The following is a 23300-nucleotide window of genomic DNA, read 5'->3' as shown; positions in this document are numbered from 1 at the left end:
TTATACCACATATCACAATGCCAGCGATATAGTATACCATACACCGTAATGCCTGTGACACATTATGACCCACACCGCAATGTCCGTGATACATTATGCCACACACCGTAATGCCCATTACACATTAAGTCCTACAGTAAGGCTTCTAATTACTTTTCAAATACCTGCTCGTTGTCAGGGGTTTCATGCACTGGGTGTCATGCTCGTTGCCAGGGGTTTCATGCTCTTGGTTCCATGCACGGTGCCAGGGGTTTTCATGCTCAGGGTGTCATGCTCGTTGCCAGGGGTTTCATGCACTGGGTGTCATGCTCGTTGCCAGGGGTTTCATGCACTGGGTGTCATGCTCGTTGCTAGGAGGTAGTCCTTGTTGCTAGGGCTGTGCTCCCAGTGCCACATATGTCCCCAGTGCCAGATATTCCCCCACGGTGCCAGGTACTCACATGCCCCCAGTGCCAAATATAGCCCCCCCCATGTGCCAGGTACACATATACCCCCAGTGCCAGATATTCCCAGACAGTGCCACATATGCCCCCAGTGCCAGATATCTCCCCCCCCAGTGCTTTATATGCCCCCAGTGCCACATATGCCCCAGTGCCAGATATTCCCCCCCCCAGTGCCACATATGCACCCAGTGCCAGATATCCCTCCCCTGCTAGTTATTCCCCCCAGTGCCACATATCCCCCCCCCCAGTGCCACATATGCCCCCAGTGCCAGATATCCCCCCCCCCGTGCCAGATATGCCCCCAGTGCCAGATATTCCCCCCAGTGCCATATATGTCCCCAGTGCCAGATATTCTCCCCCCCCCCCCTCCCTGCCAAATATGCCCCAGTGCCAGATATCCCCCCCCCCAAGTGCCAGATATGCCCCCAGTGCCAGATATTCCCCCCAGTGCCATATATGTCCCCAGTGCCAGATGTTCTCCCCCCTCCCTGCCAAATATGCCCCCAGTGCCAGATATAACCCCCCAGTGCGTCCCTTCCTCCGCCGCCGCCGCCGCCGATGCTCCCCCCGCTCCCCTGCTGTTAGGAGGGACACGGAGGGCACAGTGCGCGCCTCTCCTGTGTCCCTCCTGTGTCTCCGGCGGCCGCGGGTCACTGTAATAAAGGAAGTGCTCACGAACGGCACTTCCTTTATGAGACCAGCGGCCGCCGGAGACACAGGAGGGACACAGGAGAGGCGTGCACTGTGCCCTCCGTGTCCCTCCTAACAGCAGGGGACGAAACGAGACCGCAGACTGACATGCGGACGCTAGTCCGCATGTCAGTCTGCACTAAAAATGACCGGGGGGGCACGTGCCTTGGTGCCCCCCCCCCTAAATCCGCCACTGGGGCAGAGGAAAGGCAGTTTGACTATAGGACAGAGGAGAGGCAGAATGACTATAGGACAGAGGAGAGGCAGTATGACTGTAGGACAGAGGAGAGGCAGGATGACTATAGGACAGAGGAGAGGCAGGATGAATATAAGGTAGATGAGAGGCCGGATGAATATAAGGCAGAAGAGAGGCAGGATGAATATAAGGCAGAGGAGACGCAGGATGACTGTAGGACAGAGGAGAGGCAGGATGAATATAAGGCAGAGGAAAGGCAGGATGAATATAAGGCAGAGGAGACGCAGGATGACTGTAGGGCAGAGGAGAGGCAGGATGACTATAGGACAGAGGAGAGGCAGGATGACTATAGGACAGAGGAGAGGCAGGATGACTATAGGACAGAGGAGAGGCAGGATGAATATAAGGAAGAGGAGAGGCAGGATGAATATAAGGCAGAGGAGAGGTAGGACGAATATAAGGCAGAGGAGAGGCAGGACGAATATAAGGCAGAGGATAGGCAGGACGAATACAAGGAAGAGGAGAGGCAAGATGACTATAGGACAGAGGAGACGCAGGATGACTATAGGACAGAGGAGAGGCAGGATGACTATAGGACAGAGGAGAGGCAGTATGACTGTAGGGCAGAGAGAGGCAAGATGACTATAGGACAGAGGAGAGGCAGGATGAATTTAAGGCAGAGGAGAGGCAGGACGAATATAAGGCAGAGGAGAGGCAGGACGAATATAAGGCAGAGGAGAGGCAGGATGACTATAGGACAGAGGACAGGCAGGATGACTATAGGACAGAATAGAGGCAGGATTAATATAAGGCAGAGGAGAGGCAGGACGAATATAAGGCAGAGGAGAAGCAGGACGAATATAAGGCAGAGGAGAGGCAGGATGACTATAGGACAGAGGAGAGGCAGTAAGACTGCAGGGCAGAGGAGAGGCAGGATGACTATAGGACAGAGGAGAGGCAGGATGACTATAGGACAGAGGAGAGGCAGGATGACTATAGGGCAGAGGAGAGGCAGGGTGACTGTAGGGCAGAGGAGAGGCAGGATGAATATAAGGCAGAGGAGAGGCAGGATAAATATAAGGCAGAGGAGAGGCAGGATGACTATAGGACAGAGGAGAGGCAGGATCACTATAGGACAGAGGAGAGGCAGGATGACTATAGGACAGAGGAGAGGCAGTATGACTGTAGGGCAGAGGAAAGGCAGGTTGACTATAGGACAGAGGAGAGGCAGGATGACTATAGGACAGAGGAGAGGCAGGATGAATATAAAGCAGAGGAGAGGCAGGATGAATATAAGGCAGAGGAGAGGCAGGACGAATATAAGGCAGAGGAGAGGCAGGACAAATATAAGGCAGAGGAGAGGAAGGACGAATATAAGGCAGAGGAGAGGCAGGATGACTATAGGACAGAGGAGAGGCAGGACGAATATAAGGCAGAGGAGAGGCAGGATGACTATAGGACAGAGGAGAGGCAGGACGAATATAAGGCAGAGGAGAGGCAGGATGACTATAGGACAGAGGAGAGGCAGGATGACTGCAGGGCAGAGGAGAGGCAGTATGACTGCAGGGCAGAGGAGAGGCAGGATGACTATAGGACAGAGGAGAGGTAGGATGACTATAGGGCAGAGGAGAGGCAGAATGACTATAGGGCAGAGGAGAGGCAGGATAACTAAAGGACAGAAGAGGGGCAGAATGACTATAGGACAGAGGAGAGGCAGGATGACTGTAGGGTAGAGGAGAGGCAGGATGACTATAGGGCAGAGGAAATGCAGGTTGACTATAGGACAGAGGAGAGGCAGGATGACTATAGCACAGAGGAGAGGCAGGATGAATATAAGGCAGAGGAGAGGCAGGATGAATATAAGGCAGAGGAGAGGCAGGATGACTGTAGGACAGAGGAGAGTCAGGATGAATATAAGGCAGAGGAGAGGCAGAACAAATATAAGTCAGAGGAGAGGCAGGACGAATATAAGGCAGAGGAGAGGCAGGATGACTATAGGACAGAGGAGAGGCAGTATGACTGTAGGGCAGAGGAGAGGCAGGATGACTATAGGACAGAGGAGAGGCAGGATGACTATAGGACAGAGGAGAGGCAGGATGACTATAGGACAGAGGAGAGGCAGGATGACTATAGGACACAGGAGAGGCAGGATGACTATAGGACAGAGGAGAGGCAGTATGACTGTAGGGCAGAGGAGAGGCAGGATGATTATAGGACAGAGAAGAGGCAGGATGACTATAGGGTAGAGGAAAGGCAGGTTGACTATAGGACAAAGGAGAGGCAGAATGACTATAGGACAGAGGAGAGGCAGGATGAATATAAGGCAGAGGAGAGGCAGGACGAATATAAGGCAGAGGAGAGGCAGGATGACTATAGGACAGAGGAGAGGCAGTATGACTATAGGACAGAGGAGAGGCAGGATGACTATAGGACAGAGGAGAGGCAGGATGATTATAAGGCAGAGGAGAGGCAGGACGAATATAAGGCAGAGGAGAGGCAGGACGTATATAAGGCAGAGGAGAGGCAGGATGACTATAGGACAGAGGAGAGGCAGGATGATTATAAGGCAGAGGAGAGGCAGGACGAATATAAGGCAGAGGAGAGGCAGGACGAATAGACGGCAGAGGAGATGCAGGATGACTATAGGACAAAGGAGAGGCAGGATGACTATAGGACAGAGGAGAGGCAGGATGACTATAGGACAGAGGAGAGGCAGGATGACTGTAGGACAGAGGAGAGGCAGGATGAATATAAGGCAGAGGAGAGGCAGGACGAATATAAGGCAGAGGAGAGGCAGGACGAATATAAGGCAAAGGAGAGGCAGGACGAATAAAAGGCAGAGGAGAGGCAAGACGAATATAAGGCAGAGGAGAGGCAGGACGAATATAACTCAGAGGAGAGGCAGGATGACTGCAGGGCAGAGGAGAGGCAGGATGACTATAGGACAGAGGAGAGGCAGGATGACTATAGGGCAGAGGAGAGGCAGAATGACTATAGGACAGAAGAGAGGCAGAATGACTATAGGACAGAGGAGAGGCAGGATGACTATAGGAGAGAGGAGAGGCAGGATGACTATAGGACAGAGGAGAGGCAGGATGACTATAGGACAGAAGAGAGGCAGAATGACTATAGGACAGAGGAGAGGCAGTATGACTATAGAATAGAGGAGAGGCAGGATGACTATAGGACAGAGGAGAGGAAGTATAACTGTAGGGCAGAGGAGAGGCAGGGTGACTATAGGACAGAGGAGAGGCAGGCTGACTGTAGGGCATAGGAGAGGCAGGATGACTATAGGGCAGAGGAAAGACAGGATGAATATAAGGCAGAGGAGAGGCAGGATGAATATAAGGCAGAGGATAGGCAGGATGACTGTAGGACAGAGGAGAGGCAGGATGAATATAAGGCAGAGGAGAGGCAGGATGAATATAAGGCAGAGGAGAGGCAGGATGACTATAGGACAGAGGAGAGGCAGGATGACTATAGGACAGAGGAGAGGCAGGATGAATATAAGGCAGAGGAGAGGCAGGATGAATATAAGGCAGAGGAAAGGCAGGATGACTGTAGGACAGAGGAGAGGCAGGATGAATATAAGGCAGAGGAGAGGCAGGATGACTATAGGACAGAGGAGAGGCAGGATGACTATAGGACAGAGGAGAGGCAGTATGACTGTAGGGCAGAGGAGAGGCAGGATGACTATAGGACAGAGGAGAGGCAGGATGACTATAGGGCAGAGGAAAGGCAGGTTGACTATAGGACAGAGGAGAGGCAGGATGACTATAGGACAGAGGAGAGGCATGATGAATATAAGGCAGAGGAGAGGCAGGACGAATATAAGGCAGAGGAGAGGCAGGATGAATATAAGGCAGAGGAGAGGCAGGATGACTATAGGACAGAGGAGAGGCAGGATGACTATAGGACAGAGGAGAGGCAGGATGAATATAAGGCAGAGAAGAGGCAGGACGAATATAAGGCAGAGGAGAGGCAGGACGAATATAAGGCAGAGGAGAGGCAGGATAACTATAGGACAGAGGAGAGGCAGGATGACTATAGGACAGAGGAGAGGCAGGATGAATATAAGGCAGAGGAGAGGCAGGATGAATATAAGGCAGAGGATAGGCAGGATGACTGTAGGACAGAGGAGAGGCAGGATGAATATAAGGCAGAGGAGAGGCAGGACGAATATAAGGCAGAGGAGAGGCAGGACGAATATAAGGCAGAGGAGAGGCAGGACGAATATAAGGCAGAGGAGAGGCAGGATGACTATAGGACAGAGGAGAGGCAGGATGACTATAGGGCAGAGGAGAGGCAGGATGAACATAAGGCAGAGGAGAGGCAGGATTAATATAAGGCAGAGGATAGGCAGGATGACTGTAGGACAGAAGAGAGGCAGGATGAATATAAGGCAGAGGAGAGACAGGACGAATATAAGGCAGAGGAGAGGCAGGATAACTATAGGACAGAGGAGAGGCAGTATGACTGTAGGGCAGAGGAGAGGCAGGATGACTATAGGACAGAGGAGAGGCAGGATGACTATAGGACAGAGGAGAGGCAGGATGACTATAGGACAGAGGAGAGGCAGGATGACTATAGGGCAGAGGAAAGGCAGGTTGACTATAGGACAAAGGAGAGGCAGAATGACTTTAGGACAGAGGAGAGGCAGGATGAATATAAGGCAGAGGAGAAGCAGGGCGAATATAAGGCAGAGGAGAGGCAGGATGACTATAGGACAGAGGAGAGGCAGTATGACTATAGGACAGAGGAGAGGCAGGATGACTATAGGACAGAGGAGAGGCAGGATGATTATAAGGCAGAGGAGAGGCAGGACGAATATAAGGCAGAGGAGAGGCAGGACGAATATAAGGCAGAGGAGAGGCAGGATAACTATAGGACAGAGAAGAGGCAGGATGACTATAGGACAGAGGAGAGGCAGGATGACTATAGGACAGAGGAGAGGCAGGATGAATATAAGGCAGAGGAGAGGCAGGACGAATAAAAGGCAGAGGAGAGGCAGGACGAATATAAGGCAAAGGAGAGGCAGGACGAATATAAGGCAGAGGAGAGGCAGGACGAATATAAGGCAGAGGAGAGGCAGGACGAATATAAGGCAGAGGAGAGGCAGGATGACTGCAGTGCAGAGGAGAGGCAGGATGACTATAGGACAAAGAAGAGGCAGGATGACTATAGGGCAGAGGAGAGGCAGAATGACTATAGTGCAGGGGAGAGGCAGGATGACTTTAGGACAGAGGAGAGGCATAATGACTATAGTACAGAGGAGAGGCAGGATGAATATAAGGCAGAGGAGAGGCAGGATGAATATAAGGCAGAGGAGAGGCAGGACGAATATAAGGCAGAGGAGAGGCAGGACGAATATAAAGCAGAGGAGAGGCAGGACGAATATAAGGCAGAGGAGAGGCAGGATGACTGCAGGGCAGAGGAGAGGCAGTATGACTGCAGGGCAGAGGAGAGGCAGTATGACTGCAGGGCAGAGGAGAGGCAGGATGACTATAGGGCAGAGGAGAGGCAGAATGACTATAGGGCAGAGGAGAGGCAGGATGACTATAGGACAGAAGAGAGGCAGAATGACTATAGGACAGAGGAGAGGCAGGATGACTATAGGACAGAGGAGAGACAGGATGACTATAGGACAGAGGAGAGGAAGTATGACTGTAGTTCAGAGGAGAGGCAGGATGACTATAGGACAGAGGAGAGGCAGGATGACTGTAGGGCAGAGGAGAGGCAGGATGACTATAGGGCAGAGGAAAGGCAGGTTGACTATAGGACAGAGGAGAGGCAGGATGACTATAGGACAGAGGAGAGGTAGGATGAATATAAGGCAGAGGAGAGGCAGGATGAATATAAGGCAGAGGAGAGGCAGGATGACTGTAGGACAGAGGAGAGGCAGGATGAATATAAGGCAGAGGAGAGGCAGGACGATTATAAGGCAGAGGAGAGGCAGGACGAATATAAGGCAGAGGAGAGGCAGGACGAATATAAGGCAGAGGAGAGGCAGGACGAATATAAGGCAGAGGAGAGGCAGGATGACTATAGGACAGAGGAGAGGCAGGATGAATATAAGGCAGAGGAGAGGCAGGATGAATATAAGGCAGAGGAGAGGCAGGATGACTGTAGGACAGAGGAGAGGCAGGATGAATATAAGGTAGAGGAGAGGCAGGACGAATATAAGGCAGATGAGAGGAAGGACGAATATAAGGCAGAGGAGAGGCAGGATGACTATAGGACAGAGGAGAGGCAGTATGACTGTAGGGCAGAGGAGAGGCAGGATGACTATAGGACAGAGAAGAGACAGGATGACTATAGGACAGAGGAGAGGCAGGATGACTATAGGACAGAGGAGAGGCAGGATGACTATAGGGCAGAGGAAAGGCAGGTTGACTATAGGACAGAGGAGAGGCAGAATGACTATAGGACAGAGGAGAGGCAGGATGAATATAAGGCAGAGGAGTGGCAGGACGAATATAAGGCAGAGGAGAGGCAGGATGACTATAGGACAGAGGAGAGGCAGTATGACTATAGGACAATGGAGAGGCAGGATGACTATAGGACAGAGGAGAGGCAGGATGAATATAAGGCAGAGGAGAGGCAGGACGAATATAAGGCAGAGGAGAGGCAGGACGAATATTAGGCAGAGGAGAGGCAGGATGACTATAGGACAGAGGAGAGGCAGGATGACTATAGGACAGAGGAGAGGCAGGATGAATATAAGGCAGAGGAGAGGCAGGACGAATATAACGCAGAGGAGAGGCAGGACGAATATAAGGCAAAGGAGAGGCAGGACGAATATAAGGCAGAGGAGAGGCAGGACGAATATAAGGCAGAGGAGAGGCAGGACGAATATAAGGCAGAGGAGAGGCAGGACGAATATAAGGCAGAGGAGAGGCAGGATGACTGCAGGGCAGAGGAGAGGCAGGATGACTATAGGACAGAGAAGAGGCAGGATGACTATAGGGCAGAGGAGAGGCAGAATGACTATAGGACAGAGGAGAGGCAGGATGACTATAGAATAGAGGAGAGGCAGGATGACTATAGGACAGAGGAGAGGAAGTATAACTGTAGGGCAGAGGAGAGGCAAGATGATTATAGGACAGAGGAGAGGCAGGATGACTATAGGACAGAGGAGAGGCAGGATGACTATAGGACAAAGGAGAGGCAGGGGGACTGTAGGGCAGAGGACGGGCAAGATGACTATAGGACAGAGGAGAGGCAAGATGACTATAGGATAGAGGAGACTCAGGATGACTATAGGACAGAGGAGAGGCAGGATGACTATAGGACAAAGGAGAGGCAGGGGGACTGTAGGGCAGAGGACGGGCAGGATGACTATAGGACAGAGGAGAGGCAGGATGAATATAAGGCAGAGAAGAGGCAGGACGAATATAAGGCAGAGGAGAGGCAGGATGAATATAAAGCAGAGGAGAGGCAGGATGACTAAAGGACAGAGGAGAGGCAGGATGACTATAGGACAGAGGAGAGGCAGGATGACTATAGGACAGAGGAGAGGAAGGATGACTATAGGACAGAGCAGAGGCAGGATGAATATAAGGCAGAGGAGAGGCAGGATGACTATAGGACAGAGGAGAGGCAGGACGAATATAAGGCAGAGGAGAGGCAGGACGAATATAAGGCAGAGGAGAGGCAGGACGAATATAAGGCAGAGGAGAGGCAGGACGAATATAAGGCAGAGGAGAGGCAGGATGACTGCAGGGCAGAGGAGAGGCAGAATGACTATAGGGCAGAGGAGAGGAAGGATGACTATAGGACAGAGGAGAGGCAGAAAAACTATAGGACAGAGGAGAGGCAGGATGATTATAGGACAGAGGAGAGGCAGGATGACAATAGGACAGAGGAGAGGCAGGATGACTAAAGAGCAGAGGAAAGGCAGGTTGACTATAGGACAGAGGAGAGGCAGGATGACTATAGGACAGAGGAGAGGCAGGATGACTGTAGGACAGAGGAGAGGCAGGATGAATATAAGGCAGAGGAGAGGCAGGACAAATATAAGGTAGAGGAGAGGCAGGTCGAATATAAGGCAGAAGAGAGGCAGGATGACTGTAGGGCAGAGGATAGGCAAGATGACTATAGGACAGAGGAGAGGCAGGATGACTATAGGACAGAGGAGAGGCAGGGGGACTGTAGGGCAGAGGAGAGGCAGGATGAATATAAGGCAGAGGAGAGGCAGGACGTATATAAGGTAGAGGAGAGGCAGGATGACTATAGGACAGAGGAGAGGCAGGATGAATATAAGGCAGAGGAGAGGCAGGACGTATATAAGGTAGAGGAGAGGCAGGATGACTATAGGACAGAGGAGAGGCAGGATGACTATAGGATAGAGGAGAGGCAGGATGACTATAGGACAGAGGAGAGGCAGGATGACTACAGGGCAGAGGAGAGGCAGGGGGACTGTAGGGCAGAGGAGAGGCAGGATGAATATAAGGCAGAGAGGAGGCAGGATGAATATAAGGCAGAGGAGAAGCAGGACAAATATAAGGCAGAGGAGAGGCAAGATGATTATAGGATAGAGGAGAGGCAGGATGACTATAGGACAGAGGAGAGGCAGGATGACTATAGGACAGAGGAGAGGCAGGATGAATACTAGGCAGAGGAGAGGCAGGACGAATATAAGGCAGAGGAGAGGCATGACTAATGTAAGGCAGAGGAGAGGCAGGACGAATATAAGGCAGAGGAGAGGCAGGACGAATATAAGGCAGAGGAGAGGCAGGACGAATATAAGGCAGAGGAGAGGCAGGACGAATATAAGGCAGAGGAGAGGCAGGACGAAAATAAGGCAGAGGAGAGGCAGGACGAATATAAGGCAGAGAAGAGGCAGGACGAATATAAGGTAGAGGAGAGGCAGGACGAATATAAGGCAGAGGAGAGGCAGGACGAATATAAGGCAGAGGAGAGGCAGGATAACTGCAGGGCAGAGGAGAGGCAGGATGACTATAGGACAGAGGAGAGGCAGGATGACAATAGGACAGAGGAGAGGCAGGATGACTATAGGACAGAGGAGAGGCAGGATGACTATAGGGCAGAGGAGAGGCAGAATGACTATAGGGCAGAGGAGAGGCAGGATGACTATAGGACAGAGGAGAGGCATGATGACTATAGGACAGAAGAGAGGCAGGATGACTATATGACAGAGGAGAGGCAGGATGACTATAGGACAGAGGAAAGGCAGTATGACCTGTAGGGCAGAGGAGAGGCAGGATGACTATAGGACAGGGGAGCGGCAGGATAACTATAGGACAGAGGAGAGGCAGAATGACTATAGGGCAGAGGAGAGGCAGGATGAATATAAGGCAGAGGAGAGGCAGGACGAATATAAGGCAGAGGAGAGGCAGGACGAATATAAGGCAGAGGAGAGGCAGGAAGACTATAGGACAGAGGAAAGGCAGTATGACCTGTAGGGCAGAGGAGAGGCAGGATGACTATAGGACAGGGGAGCGGCAGGATGACTGTAGGGCAGAGGAGAGGCAGGATGACTATAGAGCAGAGGAAAGGCAGGTTGACTATAGGACAGAGGAGAGGCAGAATGACTATAGGACAGAGGAGAGGCAGGATGAATATAAGGCATAGGAGAGGCAGGACGAATATAAGGCAGAGGAGAGGCAGGACGAATATAAGGCAGAGGAGAGGCAGGAAGACTAAAGGACAGAGGAGAGGCAGGATGACTATAGGACAGAGGGGAAGCAGGATGACTATAGGACAGAGTAGAGGCAGGATGACTATAGGACAGAGGAGAGGCAGGATGACTATAGGACAGAGGAGAGGCAGGATGACTATAGGACAGAAGAGAGGCAGGATGACTATAGTACAGAGGAGAGGCAGGATGACTATAGGACATAGGAGAGGCAGGATAACTTTAGGACAGAGGAGAGGCAGAATGACTATAGGGCTGAGGAGAGGCAGGATGAATATAAGGCAGAGGAGAGGCAGGACGAATATAAGGCAGAGGAGAGGCAGGAGGAATATAAGGCAGAGGAGAGGCAGGATGACTATAGGACAGAGGAGAGGCAGGATGACTATAGGACAGAGGAGAAGCAGGATGACTATAGGACAAAGGAGAGGCAGGATGACTATAGGACAGAGGAGAGGCAGGATGACTATAGGACAGAGGAGAGGCAGGATGACTATAGGGCAGTGGAGAGGCAGGGGGACTGTAGGGCAGAGGAGAGGCAGTATGACTATAGGGCAGAGGAGAGGCAGGATGACTATAGGACAGAAGAGAGGCAGTATGACTGTAGGGCAGAGGAGAGGCAGAATGACTATAGGGCAGAGGAGAGGCAGGATGACTATAGGACAGAAGAGAGGCAGAATGACTATAGGACAGAGAAGAGGCAGGATGACTATAGGACAGAGGAGAGGCAGGATGACTGTAGGGCAGAGGAGAGGCAGGATGACTATAGGGCAGAGGAAAGGCAGGTTGACTATAGAACAGAGGAGAGGCAGGATGACTATAGGACAGAGGAGAGGTAGGATGAATATAAGGCAGAGGAGAGGCAGGATGAATAAAAGGCAGAGGAGAGGCAGGATGACTGTAGGACAGAGGAGAGGCAGGATGAATATAAGGCAGAGGAGAGGCAGGACGATTATAAGGCAGAGGAGAGGCAGGACGAATATAAGGCAGAGGAGAGGCAGGACGAATATAAGGCAGAGGAGAGGCAGGATGACTATAGGACAGAGGAGAGGCAGGATGAATATAAGGCAGAGGAGAGGCAGGATGAATATAAGGCAGAGGAGAGGCAGGATGACTGTAGGACAGAGGAGAGGCAGGATGAATATAAGGTAGAGGAGAGGCAGGACGAATATAAGGCAGATGAGAGGAAGGACGAATATAAGGCAGAGGAGAGGTAGGATGACTATAGGACAGAGGAGAGGCAGTATGACTGTAGGGCAAAGGAGAGGCAGGATGACTATAGGACAGAGAAGAGACAGGATGACTATAGGACAGAGGAGAGGCAGGATGACTATAGGACAGAGGAGAGGCAGGATGACTATAGGGCAGAGGAAAGGCAGGTTGACTAGAGGACAGAGGAGAGGCAGAATGACTATAGGACAGAGGAGAGGCAGGATGAATATAAGGCAGAGGAGTGGCAGGACGAATATAAGGCAGAGGAGAGGCAGGATGACTATAGGACAGAGGAGAGGCAGTATGACTATAGGACAATGGAGAGGCAGGATGACTATAGGACAGAGGAGAGGCAGGATGAATGTAAGGCAGAGGAGAGGCAGGACGAATATAAGGCAGAGGAGAGGCAGGACGAACATTAGGCAGAGGAGAGGCAGGATGACTATAGGACAGAGGAGAGGCAGGATGACTATAGGACAGAGGAGAGGCAGGATGAATATAAGGCAGAGGAGAGGCAGGACGAATATAAGGCAGAGGAGAGGCAGGACGAATATAAGGCAGAGGAGAGGCAGGACGAATATAAGGCAGAGGAGAGGCAGGACGAATATAAGGCAGAGGAGAGGCAGGATGACTGCAGGGCAGAGGAGAGGCAGGATGACTATAGGAAAGAGAAGAGGCAGGATGACTATAGGGCAGAGGAGAGGCAGAATGACTATAGGACACAGGAGAGGCAGGATGACTATAGGACAGAGGAGAGGCAGAATGACTATAGGACAGAGGAGAGGCAGGATGACAATAGGACAGAGGAGAGGCAGGATGACTAAAGGACAGAGGAGAGGCAGGATGACTGTAGGACAGAGGAGAGGCAGGATGACTATAGGACAGAGGAGAGGCAGGATAACTGTAGGACAGAGGAGAGGCAGGATGAATATAAGGCAGAGGAGAGGCAGGACAAATATAAGGCAGAGGAGAGTCAGGACGAATATAAGGCAGAAGAGAGGCAGGATGACTGTAGGGCAGAGGAGAGGCAAGTTGACTATAGGATAGAGGAGACTCAGGATGACTATAGGACAGAGGAGAGGCAGGATGACTATAGGACAAAGGATAGGCAGGGGGACTGTAGGGCAGAGGACGGGCAGGATGACTATAGGACAGAGGAGAGGCAGGATGAATATAAGGCAGAGGAGAGGCAGGACGAATATAAGGCAGAGGAGAGGCAGGACGAATATAAGGCAGAGGAGAGGCAGGACGAATATAAGACAGAGCAGAGGCAGGATGAATATAAGGCAGAGGAGAGGCAGGATGACTATAGGACAGAGGAGAGGCAGGACGAATATAAGGCAGAGGAGAGGCAGGACGAATATAAGGCAGAAGAGAGGCAGGACGAATATAAGGCAGAGGAGAGGCAGGACGAATATAAGGCAGAGGAGAGGCAGGACGAATATAAGGCAGAGGAGAGGCAGGATGACTGCAGGGCAGAGGAGAGGCAGGATGACTATAGGACAGAGGAGAGGCAGGATGACTATAGGGCAGAGGAGAGGCAGAATGACTATAGGGCAGAGGAGAGGAAGGATGACTATAGGACAGAGAAGAGGCAGAATAACTATAGGACAGAGGAGAGGCAGGATGATTATAGGACAGAGGAGAGGCAGGATGACAATAGGACAGAGGAGAGGCAGGATGACTAAAGAGCAGAGGAAAGACAGGTTGACTATAGGACAGAGGAGAGGCAGGATGACTATAGGACAGAGGAGAGGCAGGATGACTGTAGGACAGAGGAGAGGCAGGATGAATATAAGGCAGAGGAGAGGCAGGACAAATATAAGGTAGAGGAGAGGCAGGTCGATTATAAGGCAGAAGAGAGGCAGGATGACTGTAGGGCAGAGGAGAGGCAAGATGACTATAGGACAGAGGAGACGCAGGATGACTATAGGACAGAGGAGAGGCAGGATGACTATAGGACAGAGGAGAGGCAGGGGGACTGTAGGGCAGAGGAGAGGCAGGATGACTATAGGACAGAGGAGAGGCAGGATGAATATAAGGCAGAGGAGAGGCAGGACTTATATAAGGCAGAGGAGAGGCAGGATGACTATAGGACAGAGGAGAGGCAGGATGACTATAGGATAGAGGAGAGGCAGGATGACTATAGGACAGAGGAGAGGCAGGATGACTACAGGGCAGAGGAGAGGCAGGGGGACTGTAGGGCAGAGGAGAGGCAGGATGAATATAAGGCAGAGAGGAGGCAGGATGAATATAAGGCAGAGGAGAAGCAGGACAAATATAAGGCAGAGGAGAGGCAAGATGATTATAGGACAGAGGAGAGGCGGGATGACTATAGGACAGAGGAGAGGCAGGATGACTATAGGACAGAGGAGAGGCAGGATGAATACAAGGCAGAGGAGAGGCAGGACGAATATAAGGCAGAGGAGAGGCATGACGAATGTAAGGCAGAGGAGAGGCAGGACGAATATAAGGCAGAGGAGAGGCAGGACGAATATAAGGCAGAGGAGAGGCAGGACGAATATAAGGCAGAGGAGAGGCAGGACGAAAATAAGGCAGAGGAGAGGCAGGACGAATATAAGGCAGAGGAGAGGCAGGACGAATATAAGGCAGAGGAGAGGCAGGACGAATATAAGGCAGAGGAGAGGCAGGACGAATATAAGGCAGAGGAGAGGCAGGACGAAAATAAGGCAGAGGAGAGGCAGGACGAATATAAGGCAGAGAAGAGGCAGGACGAATATAAGGTAGAGGAGAGGCAGGACGAATATAAGGCAGAGGAGAGGCAGGACGAATATAAGGCAGAGGAAAGGCAGGATAACTGCAGGGCAGAGGAGAGGCAGGATGACTATAGGACAGAGGAGAGGCAGGATGACAATAGGACAGAGGAGAGGCAGGATGACTATAGGACAGAGGAGAGGCAGGATGACTATAGGGCAGAGGAGAGGCAGAATGACTATAGGGCAGAGGAGAGGCAGGATGACTATAGGACAGAGGAGAGGCAGAATAAGTATAGGACAGAGGAGAGGCAGGATGACTATAGGACAGAGGAGAGGCATGATGACTATAGGACAGAAGAGAGGCAGGATGACTATAGGACAGAGGAGAGGCAGGATGGCTATAGGACAGAGGAAAGGCAGTATGACCTGTAGGGCAGAGGAGAGGCAGGATGACTATAGGACAGGGGAGCGGCAGGATGACTGTAGGGCAGAGGAGAGGCAGGATGACTATAGAGCAGAGGAAAGGCAGGTTGACTATAGGAGAGAGGAGAGGCAGAATGACTATAGGACAGAGGAGAGGCAGGGTGAATATAAGGCATAGGAGAGGCAGGACGAATAAAAGGCAGAGGAGAGGCAGGACGAATATAAGGCAGAGGAGAGGCAGGAAGACTAAAGGGCAGAGGAGAGGCAGGATGACTATAGGACAGAGGAGAAGCAGGATGACTATAGGACAGAGTAGAGTCAGGATGACTATAGGACAGAGGAGAGGCAGGATGACTATAGGACAGAGGAGAGGCAGAATGTCTATAGGACAGAGGAGAGGCAGAATGACTATAGGACAGAGGAGAGGCAGGATGACTATAGGACAGAAGAGAGGCAGGATGACTATAGGACAGAGGAGAGGCAGGATGACTATAGGACAGAGGAAAGGCAGTATGACCTGTAGGGCAGAGGAGAGGCAGGATGACTATAGGACAGGGGAGCGGCAGGATGACTGTAGGGCAGAGGAGAGGCAGGATGACTATAGAGCAGAGGAAAGGCAGGTTGACTATAGGACAGAGGAGAGGCAGAATGACTATAGGACAGAGGAGAGGCAGGATGAATATAAGGCATAGGAGAGGCAGGACGAATATAAGGCAGAGGAGAGGCAGGACGAATATAAGGCAGAGGAGAGGCAGGAAGACTATAGGACAGAGGAGAGGCAGGATGACTATAGGACAGAGGAGAAGCAGGATGACTATAGGACAGAGGAGAGGCAGTATGACTGTAGGGCAGAGGAGAGGCAGGATGACTATAGGACAGAGGAGAGGCAGGATGACTATAGGACAGAAGAGAGGCAGGATGACTATAGTACAGAGGAGAGGCAGGATGACTATAGGACAGAGGAGAGGCAGAATGACTATAGGACAGAGGAGAGGCAGGATGACTATAGGACAGAGGAGAGGCAGAATGACTATAGGGCAGAGGAGAGGCAGGATGAATATAAGGCAGAGGAGAGGCAGGACGAATATAAGGCAGAGGAGAGGCAGGATGACTATAGGACAGAGGAGAGGCAGGATGACTATAGGACAGAGGAGAAGCAGGATGACTATAGGACAGAGGAGAGGCAGAATGACTATAGGGCAGAGGAGAGGCAGGATGAATATAAGGCAGAGGAGAGGCAGGACGAATATAAGGCAGAGGAGAGGCAGGACGAATATAAGGCAGAGGAGAGGCAGGACGAATATAAGGCAGAGGAGAGGCAGGATGACTGCAGGGCAGAGGAGAGGAAGGATGACTATAGGACAGAGGACAGGCAGGATGACTATAGGGCAGAGGAGAGGCAGGATGACTATAGGACAGAAGAGAGGCAGTATGACTGTAGGGCAAAGGAGAGGCAGGATGAATATAAGCAGAGGAGAGGCAGGATGACTATAGGACAGAGGAGGCAGGATGACTATAGGACAGAGGAGATGCAGGATGAATATAAGGCAGAGGAGAGGCAGGACGAATATAAGGCAGAGGAGAGGCAGGACGAATATAAGGCAGAGGAGAGGCAGGACGAATATAAGGCAGAGGAGAGGCAGGACGAATATAAGGCAGAGGAGAGGCAGGACGAATATAAGGCAGAGGAGAGGCAGGATGACTGCAGGGCAGAGGAGAGGAGGGATGACTATAGGACAGAGGACAGGCAGGATGACTATAGGGCAGAGGAGAGGCAGAATGATTATAGGGCAGAGGAGAGGCAGGATGACTATAGGACAGAGGAGAGGCAGAATGACTATAGGACAGAGGAGAGGCAGGATGACTATAGTACAGAGGAGAGGGAGGATGACTATAGGACAGAGTAGAGGCAGGATGACTATAGGACAGAGGAGAAGCAGGATGACTATAGGACAGGGGAGAGGCAGTATGACTGTAGGGCAGAGGAGAGGCAGGATGACTACAGGACAGAGGAGAGGCAGGATGACTGTAGGGCAGAGGAGAGGTACGATTACTATAGAGCAGAGGAAAGGCAGGTTGACTATAGGACAGAGGAGAGGCAGGATGACTATAGGACAGAGGAGAGGCAGGATGACTATAGGACAGAGGAGAGGTAGGATGACTATAGGGCAGAGAAGTGGCAGGATGACTATAGGGCAGTGGAGAGGCAGGGGGACTGTAGGGCAGAGGAGAGGCAGGACAAATATAAGGCAGAGGAGAGGCAGGATGAATATAAGGCAGAGGAGAGGCAGGACAAATATAAGGCAGAGGAGAGGCAGGACGAATATAAGGCAGAGGAGAGGCAAGATGACTATAGGACAGAGGAGACGCAGGATGACTATAGGACAGAGGAGAGGCAGGATGACTATAGGACAGAGGAGAGGCAGAATGACTATAGGACAGAGGAGAGGCAGGGGGACTGTAGGGCAGAGGAGAGGCAAAATGACTATAGGACAGAGGAGAGGCAGGATGAATATAAGGCAGAGGAGAGGCAGGACGAATATAAGGCAGAGGAGAGGCAGGACGAATATAAGGCAGAGGAGAGGCAGGATGACTATAGGACAGAGGAGAGGCCGGATGACTAAAGGATAGAGGAGAGGCAGGATGAATATAAGGCAGAGGAGAGGCAGGACGAATATAAGGCAGAGGAGAAGCAGGACGAATATAAGGCAGAGGAGAGGCAGGATGACTAAAGGACAGAGGAGAGGCAGTATGACTGCAGGGCAGAGGAGAGGCAGGATGACTATAGGACAGAGGAGAGGCAGGATGACTATAGGACAGAGGAGATGCAGGATGACTATAGGGCAGAGGAGAGGCAGGGGGACTGTAGTGCAGAGGAGAGGCAGGATGAATATAAGGCAGAGGAGAGGCAGGATGAATATAAGGCAGAGGAGAGGCAGGACAAATATGAGGCAGAGGAGAGGCAGGATGACTATAGGACAGAGGAGAGGCAGGATGACTATAGGACAGAGGAGAGGCAGTATGACTGTAGGGCAGAGGAGAGGCAGGATGACTATAGGACAGAGGAGAGGCAGGATGACTATAGGGCAGAGGAGAGGCAGGATGAATATAAGGCAGAGGAGAGGCAGAATGAATATAAGGCAGAGGAGAGGCAGGATGAATATAAGGCAGAGGAGAGGCAGGACGAATATAAGGCAGAGGAGAGGCAGGACGAATATAAGGCAGAGGAGAGGCAGGATGACTGCAGGGCAGAGGAGAGGCAGTATGACTGCAGGGCAGAGGAGAGGCAGAATGACTATAGGGCAGAGGAGAGGCAGGATGACTATAGGGCAGAGGAGAGGCAGAATGACTATAGGGCAGAGGAGAGGCAGAATGACTATTGGACAGAGGAGAGGCAGAATGACTATTGGACAGAGGAGAGGCAGAATGACAATAGGACAGAGGAGAGGCAGGATGACTATAGGACAGAGGAGAGGAAGTATGACTGTAGGGCAAAGGAGAGGCAGGAAGACTATAGGACAGAGGAGAGGCAGGATGACTATAGGACAGAGGAGAGGCAGGATGAATATAAGGCAGAGGAGAGGCAGGATGACTGTAGGACAGAGGAGAGGCAGGAGGAATATAAGGCAGAGGAGAGGCAGGACGAATATAAGGCAGAGGAGAGGCAGGACAAATATGAGGCAGAGGAGAGGCAGGATGACTATAGGACAGAGGAGAGGCAGGATGACTATAGGACAGAGGAGAGGCAGTATGACTGTAGGGCAGAGGAGAGGCAGGATGACTATAGGACAGAGGAGAGGCAGGATGACTATAGGACAGAGGAGAGGCAGGATGACTATAGGACAGAGGAGAGGCAGGATGACTATAGGACAGAGGAGAGGCAGGATGACTATAGGGCAGAGGAAAGGCAGGTTGACTATAGGACAGAGGAGAGGCAGAATGACTATAGGACAGAGGAGAGGCAGTATGACTATAGGACAGAGGAGAGGCAGTATGACTATAGGACAGAGGAGAGGCAGGATGACTATAATACAGAGGAGAGGCAGGATGAATATAAGGCAGAGGAGAGGCAGGACGAATATAAGGCATAGGAGAGGCAGGATGAATATAAGGCAGAGGAGAGGCAGGACGAATATAAGGCAGAGAAGAGGCAGGACGAATATAAGGCAGAGGAGAGGCAGGATGACTATAGGACAGAGGAGAGGCAGGATGACTATAGGACAGAGGAGAGGCAGGATGAATATAAGGCAGAGGAGAGGCAGGACGAATATAAGGCAGATGAGAGGCAGGACGAATATAAGGCAGAGGAGAGGCAGGACGAATATAAGGCAGAGGAGAGGCAGGACGAATATAAGGCAGAGGAGAGGCAGGATGACTATAGGACAGAGAAGAGGCAGGACGAATATAAGGCAGAGGAGAGGCAGGACGAATATAAGGCAGAGGAGAGGCAGGATGACTGCAGGGCAGAGGAGAGGCAGGATGACTATAGGACAGAGGAGAGGCAGGATGAATATAAGGCAGAGGAGAGGCAGGACGAATATAAGGCAGAGGAGAGGCAGGACGAATATAAGGCAGAGGAGAGGCAGGATGACTATAGGACAGAGGAGAGGCAGTATGACTGCAGGGCAGAGGAGAGGCAGGATGACTATAGGACAGAGGAGAGGCAGGATGACTATAGGACAGAGGAGAGGCAGGATGACTATAGGGCAGAGGAGAGGCAGGGGGACTGTAGGGCAGAGGAGAGGCAGGATGAATATAAGGCAGAGGAGAGGCAGGATGAATATAAGGCAGAGAAGAGGCAGGACAAATATAAGGCAGAGGAGAGGCAGGATGACTATAGGACAGAGGAGAGGCAGGATGACTATAGGACAGAGGAGAGGCAGTATGACTGTAGGGCAGAGGAGAGGCAGGATGACTATAGGACAGAGGAGAGGCAGGATGACTATAGGGCAGAGGAAAGGCAGGTTGACTATAGGACAGAGGAGAGGCAGGATGACTATAGGACAGAGGAGAGGCAGGATGAATATAAGGCAGAGGAGAGGCAGGACGAATATAAGGCAGAGGAGAGACAGGATGAATATAGGACGGAGGAGAGGCAGGACGAATATAAGGCAGAGGAGAGGCAGGACGAATATAAGTCAGAGGAGAGGCAGGACGAATATAAGGCAGAGGAGAGGCAGGATGACTGCAGGGCAGAGGTGAGGAAGGATGACTATAGGACAGAGGACAGGCAGGATGACTATAGGGCAGAGGAGAGGCAGAATGATTATAGGGCAGAGGAGAGGCAGGATGACTATAGGACAGAGGAGAGGCAGAATGACTATAGGACAGAGGAGAGGCAGGATGACTATAGGACAGAGGAGAGGGAGGATGACTATAGGACAGAGGAGAGGGAGGATGACTATAGGACAGAGTAGAGGCAGGATGACTATAGGACAGAGGAGAAGCAGGATGACTATAGGACAGGGGAGAGGCAGTATGACTGTAGGGCAGAGGAGAGGCAGGATGACTACAGGACAGAGGAGAGGCAGGATGACTGTAGGGCAGAGGAGAGGTACGATTACTATAGAGCAGAGGAAAGGCAGGTTGACTATAGGACAGAGGAGAGGCAGGATGACTATAGGACAGAGGAGAGGCAGGATGACTATAGGACAGAGGAGAGGTAGGATGACTATAGGGCAGAGAAGTGGCAGGATGACTATAGGGCAGTGGAGAGGCAGGGGGACTGTAGGGCAGAGGAGAGGCAGGACAAATATAAGGCAGAGGAGAGGCAGGATGAATATAAGGCAGAGGAGAGGCAGGACAAATATAAGGCAGAGGAGAGGCAGGACGAATATAAGGCAGAGGAGAGGCAAGATGACTATAGGACAGAGGAGACGCAGGATGACTATAGGACAGAGGAGACGCAGGATGACTATAGGACAGAGGAGAGGCAGGATGAATATAAGGCAGAGGAGAGGCAGGACGAATATAAGGCAGAGGAGAGGCAGGACGAATATAAGGCAGAGGAGAGGCAGGATGACTATAGGACAGAGGAGAGGCCGGATGACTATAGGACAGAGGAGAGGCAGTATGACTGTAGGGCAGAGGAGAGGCAGGATGACTATAGGACAGAGGAGAGGCAGGATGACTATAGGGCAGAGGAAAGGCAGGTTGACTATAGGACAGAGGAGAGGCAGGATGACTATAGGACAGAGGAGAGGCAGGATGAATATAAGGCAGAGGAGAGGCAGGACGAATATAAGGCAGAGGAGAGACAGGATGAATATAGGACGGAGGAGAGGCAGGACGAATATAAGGCAGAGGAGAGGCAGGACGAATATAAGGCAGAGTAGAGGCAGGACGAATATAAGGCAGAGGAGAGGCAGAATGATTATAGGGCAGAGGAGAGGCAGGATGACTATAGGACAGAGGAGAGGCAGAATGACTATAGGACAGAGGAGAGGCAGGATGACTATAGGACAGAGGAGAGGGAGGATGACTATAGGACAGAGGAGAGGGAGGATGACTATAGGACAGAGTAGAGGCAGGATGACTATAGGACAGAGGAGAAGCAGGATGACTATAGGACAGGGGAGAGGCAGTATGACTGTAGGGCAGAGGAGAGGCAGGATGACTACAGGACAGAGGAGAGGCAGGATGACTGTAGGGCAGAGGAGAGGTACGATTACTATAGAGCAGAGGAAAGGCAGGTTGACTATAGGACAGAGGAGAGGCAGGATGACTATAGGACAGAGGAGAGGCAGGATGACTATAGGACAGAGGAGAGGTAGGATGACTATAGTGCAGAGAAGTGTCAGGATGACTATAGGGCAGTGGAGAGGCAGGGGGACTGTAGGGCAGAGAAGAGGCAGGACAAATATAAGGCAGAGGAGAGGCAGGATGAATATAAGGCAGAGGAGAGGCAGGACAAATATAAGGCAGAGGAGAGGCAGGACGAATATAAGGCAGAGGAGAGGCAAGATGACTATAGGACAGAGGAGACGCAGGATGACTATAGGACAGAGGAGACGCAGGATGACTATAGGACAGAGGAGAGGCAGGATGAATATAAGGCAGAGGAGAGGCAGGACGAATATAAGGCAGAGGAGAGGCAGGACGAATATAAGGCAGAGGAGAGGCAGGATGACTATAGGACAGAGGAGAGGCCGGATGACTATAGGACAGAGGAGAGGCAGGATGAATATAAGGCAGAGGAGAGGCAAGACGAAAATAAGGCAGAGGAGAAGCAGGACGAATATAAGGCAGAGGAGAGGCAGGATGACTAAATGACAGAGGAGAGGCAGTATGACTGCACGGCAGAGGAGAGGCAGGATGACTATAGGACAGAGGAGATGCAGGATGACTATAGGGCAGAGGAGAGGCAGGGGGACTGTAGTGCAGAGGGGAGGCAGGATGAATATAAGGCAGAGGAGAGGCAGGATGAATATAAGGCAGAGGAGAGGCAGGATGACTATAGGACAGAGGAGAGGCAGGATGACTATAGGACAGAGGAGAGGCAGTATGACTGTAGGGCAGAGGAGAGGCAGGATGACTATAGGACAGAGGAGTGGCAGGATGACTATAGGGCAGAGGAGAGGCAGCATGAATATAAGGCAGAGGAGAGGCAGAATGAATATAAGGCAGAGGAGAGGCAGGATGAATATAAGGCAGAGGAGAGGCAGGACGAATATAAGGCAGAGGAGAGGCAGGATGACTGCAGGGCAGAGGAGAGGCAGTATGACTGCAGGGCAGAGGAGAGGCAGAATGACTATAGGGCAGAGGAGAGGCAGGATGACTATAGGGCAGAGGAGAGGCAGAATGACTATAGGGCAGAGGAGAGGCAGGATGACTATAGGACAGAAGAGAGGCAGAATGACTATTGGACAGAGGAGAGGCAGAATGACAATAGGACAGAGGAGAGGCAGGATGACTATAGAACAGAGGAGAGGAAGTATGACTGTAGGGTAGAGGAGAGGCAGGAA

The 23300-nt window shown here is 51.6% G+C and overlaps 1 protein-coding gene across 1 annotated transcript in view; it reads left to right on the top strand.

Annotated features, from left to right (window-relative positions):
* Positions 1 to 1259: 1259 nt before the first annotated feature.
* LOC134934631 (trichohyalin-like) overlaps positions 1260 to 23300 on the top strand; it is a 34171-nt gene continuing 12130 nt past the window's right edge. Inside the window, exons 1-2 of the mRNA XM_063930021.1 lie at positions 1260 to 1585; positions 3031 to 3342. Coding sequence (XP_063786091.1) covers positions 1260 to 1585; positions 3031 to 3342 — 638 coding nt within the window. The remainder of the gene's footprint in view (positions 1586 to 3030; positions 3343 to 23300) is intronic.

The sequence above is a fragment of the Pseudophryne corroboree genome, chromosome 6, assembly GCF_028390025.1.
Source record: "Pseudophryne corroboree isolate aPseCor3 chromosome 6, aPseCor3.hap2, whole genome shotgun sequence".
Classification (NCBI taxonomy): Eukaryota; Metazoa; Chordata; class Amphibia; order Anura; family Myobatrachidae; genus Pseudophryne; species Pseudophryne corroboree.
This window is presented reverse-complemented; position numbering and strand designations above follow the sequence as displayed.